The sequence below is a fragment of the Phalacrocorax aristotelis genome, chromosome 9 (genome assembly GCF_949628215.1).
Source record: "Phalacrocorax aristotelis chromosome 9, bGulAri2.1, whole genome shotgun sequence".
NCBI classification, from domain to species: Eukaryota; Metazoa; Chordata; class Aves; order Suliformes; family Phalacrocoracidae; genus Phalacrocorax; species Phalacrocorax aristotelis.
In genome coordinates, this window is record NC_134284.1 from 13,042,390 (window position 1) to 13,054,541 (window position 12,152).

Here is a 12,152-nt window from a genome sequence, read left to right on the forward strand (position 1 = left end):
AGGCCTCTCGTTACAGAACTCATCTTTGGGTGGGAATGACAGGCAAGCGGAGGAGAGGCAATACTGGACATACCAAACCATACAATACCAAACAAAGCAGACTGGCTGTGTTGTCTGGACATTTGGTCCTTTACTGTTGTGGAAGCCCTGCAGAATTTTTTCCTCAATGGATTCCCACTTACATTGTTTCTAAAGCTGTGTTGTTCCCTGTTCTGTTCCCTGTTCTGTGCTGGCATATCTGCAGAGACCCAGGTGGAGCTTTAACAGTTCTGAAAAGGAAGCAAAGTTGGGTCACTAACACTTTCATGAAGTGCATGTATGTGCAATCACGTGTCACATTAGACAGTGACAAAACAAACAGTAACAACCTGCCTAAAAAAATCTCATCTAGGCATTGAGATGTCATCCATTATTCCACCAGCCATTGAGTCCTGTTTGCCTTCTTAACAGGAATAATGTGTATTACATTGCTGAAGATTGGTTGCCTTCTACTCCCTGACAGTGCTCAAATTTGTCTCATGGCTGAGGCCTGAGTGTAACTTTCTGAGATGTGTGAGTGGCTTCTGTCCGGTTTCTTGCAGACATCACTGTCTCGCTTCCAAGAAAGAGGGCAAAGACTGAAAGGGCCCTGGGGTTGTCTCCTGTGGTAGACCAGGTATACCTTATTTCAGAAAGTAGAAGATATTTCTGGAGTATCCCAGATCTTCATGCATTTCTTCCAATAAAAGCAGGAGTAGGAATTTCCAGGATAGAAACCTGCCCTGTACGAGGTGATTTGCCCTATTCTGAATATCTCTGAAGGCACACTGTCTCGGGCCTAGCCTCCTGGCTGCGAGGAGACACCCAGCAGTTATTTCTTGTGTGGTGAGGGTGAAGTCTACAAACGCAAGGAAGGAAGGCAGAGGAAGATATTCTTGATCTAGATGCAAAAAAGGGATGCTCTTTAACAGCAAGAGAGAGGTTAGGCTATTATCCAGGGAAGGCATATGATTTATTTTATCTACATGACTCTGTTTCTTCCCAAAAGTGTATCTGCTGTGGTGCAGTAATCCCAGGTACAACTATTCCTTTCTCAGACTTTGCTCCTAATGCATTTCCAAAAGAAATGCTAGAGAACACGTTAAAATTCAACAGGGCACCCAAATTCTTTGTTACAAATCCCCAAGCTCTTGGACTTCTATCTGTCTAATCTAATTTCTGATGTAGTAATTGCTGGAATGTGTGGATACTGACACCGCGGGGCCAGGTAGTGAAATATGAATGAGAAGTGAGCAGAGAGCCACAAAGGTCATTCAGTTCATCTTCCTCTTAATTGTTGCCCTTTCCCTCCTGTCCCGAGTGGCTTTGGGAATACCCCTGCCTCCCAGGAACTTGCAACAACCTGATAACCCTTGTGCTGCTTAAGTTCCTGCATTTCTATGAATGTTGGGGGCAGCCCCACTTCAGAGGTGGTGAGCCTGTAATCTCTAGATTTCAGAAGTGTCTGTCTCTTAAATCCATGCTCCTCCTGTTCAAGACCCTGGCTGATTAGGAAACCCTGTAGTCAGTGGAACTTTCCTAGTATTTACTCCTAACTCTGCTGTTTCTCTTACCAGCTGCAGCCAGTGGCTGATGTTGTGTTTCGCAAGGAAACAAATCTATCACCCTGGGCAGGCCTGGCTCTGTGATGTTATAAATTGCATGCAGTCATGTAGTATCTAAACAAGGGATTCCAAGCACTGGCAATCTCAGACTACTTCCACTTAGTAACTTTGCCTTCATCCTTCACTAAAATCCAGATAACTGAATCAACAGCAGAGCTCCTTTTCAGCAACATAACCAAATGGAGGGTGTTTCACTTCTGTTTTCAAGTGAAAGAATCTCTCAATGGAGCAGTGTTTCAGCAACCTCTCCCTCCTGCCCCCATCCCTGCTTCCAGACCATGTGTTCTCAAAAAGATATTTGATTTCAGTGAAAGCTCAGCTGACATCCCTGCAATATGCTCAGGTTCTTGCTTTGTGCTTCCTGGGAAGGATGAGGGCTCCTCCGGGGATTCTGGGTAATTGGGTTAGTGGCCAGCTCATGTCAGGAAATTAAAAGGAGCCCTGATCAGGTTGCTGTATGCAATTTAATGGCTTTGTATTTATAGAGTATTCTGCCTCCAGCCGGTGCCAGAAATATCACTATTGGAGGCACCCAAATGAAAAAAAAGAGAATGAAAAATGATTTTTCATTCTCTAAAATACCCATGTTGAAAAACAGACAGGCAATCCCCTGTCCTTTGAAACAGGATCTCTGGCTGCAGTGAGTGGCATCTTGATGTCTATATCATCCACACCCAACTATGTTCCAAGGCATGAACTGAGCATTTGCGATGCAGCTGGAGCTGGGCTGGGTGATGGCATGACACAGAGCATGTGCTGCCTTTGGCAGGGCGATGGTAGTTCTCCAAAGAGGAGGCTTCCAGTGGATGGGCTGTCCACAAAGTGCATATTGGGCTGATGGCACTTGGTATGTTTTCTGGCCGGAAGAGTGGTGCATCCAGAACCTTCCCCACGCCTTCTGCCACATCCAGTGGATTATGAATCTGTTCAGTTTGGTTCCTCCCATTAATTTTTAATTATTAATTTGCCTAGGTTATTGCCATACCTAGATAATTCTCCATTCTATCAAACATGAAGTCCAGGCTCCACTGATGTACATCTGTATGGATTCAGAGAGGCACGACCTCTACACAGGTTTATGATAAATACTGTGTGCATTCTGTCACCAGAAATTGTGCTTAGTGTTCTTATAACATGTACAGAAAAGAGGAAGCTGATAAAAACTGCAACCATCCAGGGATGTTTAGACTCCAACCATTGTGCTACAAGCTTTTAGGAAGTTCTGACAACATAGTAGGTAAGATCCTCTGAGGGAGCAAGAGTGGCGTGGGACTGGATGTATGTCCCACTGCTCTACAGTAATTTAAGGCATGCACATCAACATTTTCACAGCCTCTGGTGACCTACATTCACCAGTGGACTCAGGTCTGTCAAGATTCTCAATCTCTTCCCCTGACTCACCTTCAAAGACTGTGCCAGCCCTTGGGCTTCAGGGTATCCTGAGAGGGTCTTTACTCAGAATTGCCTGGCACAGCTGTTCTAATTTAAGAATTAAATAATAAGTGTACACTAATTCTTAGTGTTGGAAAAGCCACTGCTGAAGTGAGGACTTCAGGAGACACTTCAAGACTGCAAGGTCCAAGCAGAGGTGCTCTAAGAGGCTGGCCAAAGCAGCAGCACATCATGTTGATGGCTCTAACTCCCTCACCTCTGTGGATCTCTGTCACAGGCAGGCCTCGTTCCCTGCAGTGGTGGGGGCCTCTCCATTGTGTCATGTATCTAAAAATTTGGTTCTTGGTCCATGCTTATGCTCCTCTACCTGTTCCAAAAGCCTCGTACACTCTACCTAAATAGACTGAGACACAAAACTGGGCTAGAAAAAGCATTGGTTTGACTCTGCAGTGTTTCTCTTGGTAGTCAATGGAGAGAAGTATTTGTCATTGTTCCTCCTCAGGTAAGTGTCTGGCCAGTGACATGAATCTGGAGGTGCCTGGTTCTCTCTGTTGCCTGTCAAGGGAGCCCAGATGCACAGAAAGGAGCTATCAAAGTCTAAAGTAAGATGAGTTAGATGACACCCAGAGCTGCAGGTTCCTCTAGGCAGTAAACACCCCTTTGGGGATTCAGCTATGAGTACTATCTCTTGGAAAGTCTGTCAGGCTGGTGCTTTGTCATCTTTTAAGTCCTCTTGTGAAAGGCATCGTGGTCTTTTCCCAGCAGGCATGTGCCTGCATCTGCTCCTTTCACACAGTGTCCCTCAGCCTGCTTCTTTGCAGGCATTGCTGCCATGGATGACATAGCCAGTAGACCTGCTGTCCTGCTTCAGACTGTTTAGAGGGTTGGGAAGGGAAGCAACCAAAGGGGAACATTTGTATGGAAGATGAACACAGGGTGAATGCGTGGGGGATATTACAGAGAGCTGAACAAGGTACTGAGGTATTCTTTACTTCCATCTGCCCTTGAAGCTTTTGTTAATTCCTAACTTTCCAGGGTGACTGGGGGGTGAGCTGAGAGGGGCTCAGCATGGGAAGGAAGCTGTACATTTGAGAGACAACAATGGCTAATGCTGCAGACATCTCTGTAGAGCTGGCAGCCATGCTGCTGGCATTGGTGGAGGAGAAGTGTTGGTTTGCAAGGTGTGTGGGTTACGCCAGATCCTGTATGCTTTGGACCAACCACCTGGAACATGCTGCCTGTGTTTCTATGTGTAAGGAGCAAGGATGCCTCTGTCACTGTTACAAGGCATATGACAGCCTCTGGTACTGGCTATCATCAGGCATCACAGGGCTAACCTATCCCTCTGAGTCCAGGGACTCGTTAGCCAGACAGAGAGCAAAGGAGCTTTCCTACCCGACTAGCATATCCCTGAAAACATCAAAGGTGGAGCAGGCTGCAACATCTGATCTAATCTCTCTAGGTCCTTGTAGCACAGGAGGTGGATTTTTCAACTCTGCTGCCCCCCTCCCCGGGATATAGTTCTCCACCCTCCCTTTGCAAGTGTCACTCCTGGGCTTGCTGACCTGCACCATGCTAGTCGTTGCGTTTTTCTAGCCATGCTGACCTGCGACCCTCCAGTCGCTTTCCTATGTTTCAAATGAGTTGGATAATTGCACCAGTCACCTACCAAGACATTTTCCAGGGGCTGGCCTCTTTTTGCAGCAGTATAAGAGCCTAATGGTATAAAGCAGTCTTTCCCCCTTCCCATGCCGGAATCTCAGAGTAAGAAAAGAGAGCCTAGTCAGTTTGCAGCCTCTACACTCTTGTTAGACAGAGATGCCTTTCCCTATAGTCTATTTCTTTCCCCATCTTGGCAAGCCTAACTTTTATGGTCCTCCTGGCTCACTCATCGCATCGCCACATCCAGTTGTCCCTCCTGAAGTTGAGAGCAAAAGGGAGAGGGAAATTCTGTAGGAGACACCTTGGGCACAACCCTTCTCCCTTCCTTTCTTCTCTGCTCTTAGGCTATGCCTTCCAGCTTCCTTGGGGAGTGCCAATCCATGTACTTTAGACTGCAGTTTCTGGGGACAGGAGCATCTCTCTTAGCTGCAGAGCACAACCCCAGCTCAGACCCTGGGAGAGCAAGAGACTGCATTGATGCAGAAACTGCAGCTCAAGGATTAGGTGGGCAGTGGGTACAGGACCTGGCTGGTATATTGGCGAGGCTCAGCAAAAGCAGGCCCTGTGGGCATCGCTCCCAGGCCAGCACTTGCCCTGTTTCTTTTGGTTGTGTCCTTCTTGGTCTAGACACATATTGTACCACGCAAACCCTGTATCTTGGCTCCTCTGTTAGCTCTTTTGGCAAGATAGATCTTTCTGTTCCTATCAATTCATGGGCATGTGATAGGGCTCGATGGAAAGTGAGGTGAGGCTAGTAATTTGATGCGACAGCTGATATTGGGCCTAGACTGCATTTCCCAATGGCCAGGGCTTAGCTTCACAGAGCTTTTAAGAGTATTTTTAGTCCCCAGAAAATAAAAGAGAAACTAAACCTGACTCTGTGTGCCGTCGCCTCTGCATACTCGGCTATTTTTACTTCCGACAGACTCGGCCTAGGTCCAGCTTTTAAAAAAAGCTGGAATTATTTTACTTCCATTAAGAAAAAAACCCTGAAGCCTGATGTTATCAAGTCAGCATGGGGACATCTGATCCCAAAGTTGTCGGGCAGACATCTCTCCGAGGGGCATGTCAGAGAAATGCAGGGAGCTTGAACAGATCAGCAGATCGGCTCTCCCACTGCAGAGGCTTCGTGCTGGCACAGACCTGTCTGCAAGAGTGCTTGGAACACGAGTGGCACCCACAGGACGCTTAGAAAACTGACATCCCTACCCCAGGCTGCATGCTGAGCTGAAAAGTCCTGCAGAAGTCTTAGCCCTGCCCTCCTCCCTGCTAGGTCAGAGGGGGCTCAGGCAGGCTGGGGAGCTGAGACCGTGCTGCCAGTGAGCTGGGACTCAGTCCCTACGGCGGACACCAGGGTCAGCCGCACACCTAGGTCAGATGGGGTGCCAGGACTCTTATGCAGGGTCCCTCAAAACATAACAAGATTCAATGAACAGCAGCACTTCCTTGCAACACGGGAGTGGGAGGAGAGGGGATGTTTCCAGCACATATATCCTGCATTTGTGAAGAAGCAGCTGCCAGAAAGGTAGGTTATCAAGGGGCAGTACCTCCCAAACTTCGCCCTATACTGCTGCATCTCACTGTGTGTATGTAAGCCCTCCCTTCTTTGCTGCTCTAGCAGCCCCTCCTTGCTGATACTGTCAAGACAGGATATCCAGAAGTGACTATGGTGGTGACAGTTTTGTAGGACGAGCGTCTTCTCTCCTGGAAACTGGTCAGTTGGGATCCTTGTGAGAAATGGGTTTGTGCAGGAGCTGGAAGGCAACTGCTTTCTCTTGCTGCTGTCTTGCTGTCAGGATGTGGCACCAAAACCTATGTAAGAGTCTTCAGTACGGAGCAGCTGCATCTCATAAGTGGCTGCTGCCCCTTGCAGTCAAAGCTCAGGTGGCTGCACATTTGTTGTGAAATCCACCCTTGGAATTACAGTGTATGTACCACTCAGCCTTGCTCCAGACCTCTCTCTCCTATCTCCCTTCTCCTTACACTCTCTCACTTCAGTTCATATCTAAGTTCACATCCCCCTCCGCTTCTTCTCTGCTCAGTGCTTTTCTTCATGCTGCTTCTCTGAGCTCACCCAATGCACCTCCCCACTCCACTTTTATGTCCTTTAGTGTCCCTCTCAGAGCTGCATTGTAACCAGCCTGCCTATCTTAAAATCAACCACTGAGGAAATCAAAGCAGAGCAGCAGGCATTAACAACTCACCTGAATACCACAGCTCAGTACCAGGTCCTGATTTTTGGCCATGCCCTTTCCTTCCATCTAGATATGACCCATTAGGCTGTCAGATCTTTGGGGAAGGGATTTTGCTATGATGCTTATGCCTGGAGTGTCACCGTCAGGCACTCGGGGGTTGAAGTGCTTTTGTTTGCTGTAGCACCTGCAGGTCGCTGCACTCAGCAGCTGGTGCTGGGATGTGCTACACAGGGGTCAGCCTATTCACCGGCTCTGCAACTGGAGCGATGATGACAGGGTAGAATAGTGGCTTTGCAAATGCTGATTGAAAACACTTGCCTCAAGGAGTGTCATACAGGATGGGGAACAACAGGAGGACAAACACTAGTTCAAAATTAACAAGCCAAAGTCCTTGGGCAAACAGACCTCTATCTGCTCAGTGAGGGAAAGAGGGATGGAGGGTAAATCTCTCTGTGTCTCTGGTATCTTTTTTTAATGCACTTAAGTCCTTTGTGTCCTTATAATCTGATTGAGGGTCCCTAATACCGCTGCAAACTGTGCAGCCATCCCTCTGCCAAGCACTGGAGGATGGCATGCTTCTCCTTGGGAGAAGGAAACAAGCTCCTTCCCTCGTTTCCTCCCTAAACCTCCGAGTCCCCCCTCCCTGCTGCTCATCAAACTGCATGGTGAAAGCATCCTGGGGGCTGTGTGTTGGTTCCTCCTGGGCTGAGAATGGCGTCTCCCTGCACCAGTGACATCCTGCCCACTGGCGTGAGGGAACAAAGCTCTCTGTGACCCTTCTGCGAGGGTCCTGGGGAGCTCTGATTCAGGCCTGAAGTCCTGCAGCCTGTTCTGGATTCCTCCGTAATCTTTGACCAGTATATTCCTGACCCTTTTAATTTTCACACGTGGTTACTTGGTTTACTGTCAATTCTTGAAAGTTGTGTCTCTCCCTCCTCTCCTGGCTTATAGGTCGGTGTCATTCATTCAGCAGACCATGGGATGGAGGTCTTCTTTCTTAGGAAACCAGGGCATGTTTATAGAGGGAAAGAAATCACGGATGGAAATGAAACTTTCCTGCTTAATCCAGAACTTTATTAGTGCTGTTCCTCAGGGATCTCCCTAGATAATCTCATGTTTGGGATTCCCTGGCTGTCCTTTCTGAAATCACTCTCTGGAATGTGTTGGGGCTCTCAGGAAGGAGTCCTGCCCACAGGCTACCTGCTGCTGGGAATGGAGGTAAAAGAAGCCATGGGCAACATTTTTGAAAGCCCTACTGTATAATGGAGGAGAAAGGTGGTGCTTATGCTTAGGGATGTCAGTGAATTGTCCACACAGAATCAGAAAGAGAAGATGAGGCAGGGGAAGGAAACTACTCAGTTTGATCTGGGTTGACCTATTCAGCTTCATGTCTTTCTCTCCATCTTCCAACGTCTGCCATCCTCCCACAGCAGCCACTTCTAGCAGCAGTTCCTTTGCTCTGGAGAGCTTCACGCCTGCTCATTCCTGCTTCTCCTGTTCAATGGGAGCAGCAGGACTCTTAAAAGGAAGCAGCTATATATCATTAGTAACATCATCTGTATGAGCCTCTGTCCCCACACACCATGGCTTACAGGTAATGCCACCTAGACCTCCATGGGGGTGTTGCTACTGCCAGACAGATTTTGCTGTCAGACTGTATAACTGAGTGCTGTTGGCTTGATTGGTGTTGTTTATTCTTCTTGTTGTGGGTCTCTTGGTACTGTCAGTCAAGCTGGTTTGGGTGCTCCAGCCTTGAAGAGTATCAGGATCTAGATGTTGTGGCAAGTAGCAGTTTCATGTTGTAAAAGTGGGGCTGGTGTGAGCATTACAGTAAAAGCTCTTTCCCATCAAATAGTAAGCAATTGTGGCATTGAAATGCACAATGCAAGTGACAGACATGCTTCTTTTTAGAGTATTTCTCAGCAGACTGCAGGTTTTTTCAGGTGTACAAGTTGTTCAAAAAGCATCACTTCAAAACTGATTTGGAGTGTTTGCTTTTAGTTGTTTGTGTTTATGCAGTGGCTTGATTGCAAAATATTAATGGCTCAATGTGATTACTAAGTGTATCACATAATTGGTTCCTGTGATCAGATTGGATAAACTCACGTGTGTTTCTAAGGAACTACTTGTATAGTGTAAATTCAAATCTTTATTGTATTTGAATGCTTCTACATTTACCTTGAAAGTTTGTTTTGGTTTTGGTTTGTTTTGGGTTTTTTTTCAGTAGCTGTTTCTCCCAGCAAGACCGAATTACCCCAATTTCACAAGAGCTGATTACCAGAGACCACATGGCTGGCCAGAAATAACTGACAATTGGACAAATATCTACGGCTTTTTTCATTATTTGTTTTTAACATTGTATTTCGTAGTGATACAGCAGTTCAGCTGCTGTTCCTGGTGTCTTGATGCTGCTATGGTTTTTTGCATGGTGACAGTCGCTGGTGTTTCCTAGTCACTGGGAACTGTTTTCGATGTGCTACTGCAGTTGATTCACTGTATTTTGATAGAGCTGCAAAAAATTCTTCAGTGCCTCCCTGCTGCAGCTTTATCATTGCTTTATTGTAGTAGGGGTTGTTTCTATTTATTTGGGCTCTACTTTTATTACAGTTGCCTTGCTTGATCAAGGCTGAAACATCTTTGTTGAATTCATAGTTCATAATCTATTTGCTATAGGTGACTTTTTTCAAATCTAACCAGTGAAAGGCCACAGAACATTTAACTTCTCATTTTTAAGAACAATTTAAAAGCTTATTTTTATATCTGCAGGTTTGACTGATATTTAACATCTTTCTTTTTAAAAGCAAGATCAACGAGAGGGCATTGAGGTCTGAATCTTTTCATTTGCCCATCAGATTGATGGTGATTGAAGAATTTGAATGGGTTAATTTATGTCTTCATTAATGTTTTGAATAAAAGTAAAGCTCACAGTAGCATGCTTAGAGCTGGAGGCAGTCTAGCTGGTATTATTGGGATTGCTGGGTTCAGCTGAGATCTCAAGTGTTTGGGAAAGGAAAGCTCCCTGGAGTGAGGGGAACATCTTACTTAGCAAATTTTAGCATCTGCATGTCAAGGTTCCCGGTGGCACTAAGGAATCATGAGGATTTATCATGTTTTACCTGCAGGTGTTCGTCTGGATCGGGTCCGTGGAGGCCGTCAGAAATACAAGAGGAGACTGGATTCTGAGAGTAGCGCTTACCTGAGCCTACAGATCCCTCCCCCAGCTAAAAAGCCACGTATGTATTGGTCTTGAATTGTGGTCCTCTGAGCAACCACCTTTTTTATTTTTTTTAAATTCGTCTCCCAAAATGTGTAATGGAGCAGTTGTCACTTCCAATTTCCATATCAGTCACCAGCACTAGGATTTTTTTTTTATTATCATAGTGCAGGGGTGGATTAGGTATGCCTAAGGTACAGCTCAGGTCCTGTATGCATTGTACCCAGGGTTAAATACCAGAACTTTCTGAGGAGACTGTGTAAGTCAATTCAGTGATATTCTGATCTTTTCCTGTACCCAAGATTGTTGACAAAGCTAGTCCCATGCTGATTTCTCTCATCCCAACTACCTGTAGTTCTCTAAGCTTTTCCACATCCCACCAACTGATTATTTGTGCCTCTTCCTCCCCTTGTTGGACCTACCTGAGACAAGGACTGACAACCTTACAGTAGCTTTCTGCTTTGTCATCCCTGTACAGAGCTGGTTTGGCATAGGCAGATCACTACAGCTCGTGTAGCTGCAGTGTAGTCATCTGCTGTTGTGACCAAAACCACTTCTGAGGTCTTATGGCCTCTACAGTCATGTCTTGTCCCAGGAAGGTCCTTCTAGAAAGGGCTGTTCTGGCTCTACTGTTATATGTCATAAGAGATACAACAACTACTTCTCCTTTGAAATGTGCAGTGACTAAGATCGTCTCCCACTTGCTGGTGGCTGAGCCAGAGAAGATTTATGCCATGCCTGATCCAACAATGCCAGAGAGTGACATCAAAGCCCTGACAACCCTCTGTGACCTGGCAGACAGGGAACTGGTGGTGATCATTGGCTGGGCAAAGCACATCCCAGGTAAACTGCAGAAATTACAAGGATATAAGCATGAACAGCAAAGGGAGCTATTATTTATTACTGTGCTTATCGGTTTTGTCTTCAACGAGTATTTTTACATATAGTTGATGGGTGGAAATCACTGTCACAGAAAACTGCTTGTGGTAGGTTTTCACTGGTAACAAACTCATATGGTGTAGGCGCATAAATTGATGACTGTATGTGTGTGTGCCCTGGGATTATGCAGAAGGCTTCAAGATGACATGATAAAGTTGTCTGTTGTACCTGGCATTGAGTTGCACAGCAAAAGCGCTTGGGAAACAGCCCTTAGGATGGTACAGTGGACTTCAGTGATTTTTGCACTGCATCAACATGACCTAGGTCTGGTGTGTGTATAGAGGAATAAATGTTATGGCAGTGACAACTCTACTGCTAGTGACAAGGCAGGTACCCACCTGTCTGTGGTGGGCATTCTTGCCCAGACTCAGGAAAGCTTTTGTCATACTGGATTCATCACTGAACGACTCCCATCAGGATGTAGGACATACTCACTGTTGTCAGTGAATCTCTAGGCTTCTGTGCTGACAAATAATGAGGCAATGAGGGTGCATGTGTGATTGAGTGACACAGCAAGTGTCTCACACCTGCAGGTAGGATGGACCCAGGCTGAAGGAGCAGACATAGCCCTCATGGGGGTTCTAGGGACAAAGAATTGTACTGGGAAGGGAAAATGCCCCTTCTCTCTAGTTCCCCACGCCTCCACAAAAAAAAGATAGGTTGGATTTGGCTGTGGAGAAGTTTGGGCAGGGAACTTAGGGGATTATGTGGCTGCTTTCCAAAGACTGCTTCAGACACTCACTATGAACAGCTCTCTACAGCTGTCTCCTGCCTTCTGCCCCCTTCCTTGTGGCAGGAGAATATCTGAGGCTCAGCCAGAGGATCACAGGATTTAGCCCATATTGCACATTGTCTGTGTCTTTCACTGCATGGGTCTCTGTTCTCTTGCTTTGCTTCTTGGCTTTAAGTTCTTCCTTGTTTGGTGAGACATCATAGCACGAGTGATCAGAAAGTTTAATTCTCCCATGCATTTTGCTCCTCTTTTGGCTTTTTGGTGGCTGCTTCTCTTTTTTCAGAAGGAGTATTTCTCCTGTGACCCAAGAGTTAGTGGTTTCCTGGGCTATATAGAATACGGACTGTTATGTGTTAGGACTATGAAGTTTGGAG

At 46.3% G+C, this 12,152-nt stretch overlaps 1 protein-coding gene across 1 annotated transcript in view; it reads left to right on the plus strand.

Moving 5' to 3' along the window:
* Positions 1-12,152, plus strand: part of ESRRB (estrogen related receptor beta) — a 135,518-nt gene that overhangs the window by 108,773 nt on the left and 14,593 nt on the right. The window contains exons 4-5 of the mRNA XM_075103564.1: positions 10,015-10,125; positions 10,788-10,949. Of these exons, the coding sequence (XP_074959665.1) occupies positions 10,015-10,125; positions 10,788-10,949 (273 nt within the window). The remainder of the gene's footprint in view (positions 1-10,014; positions 10,126-10,787; positions 10,950-12,152) is intronic.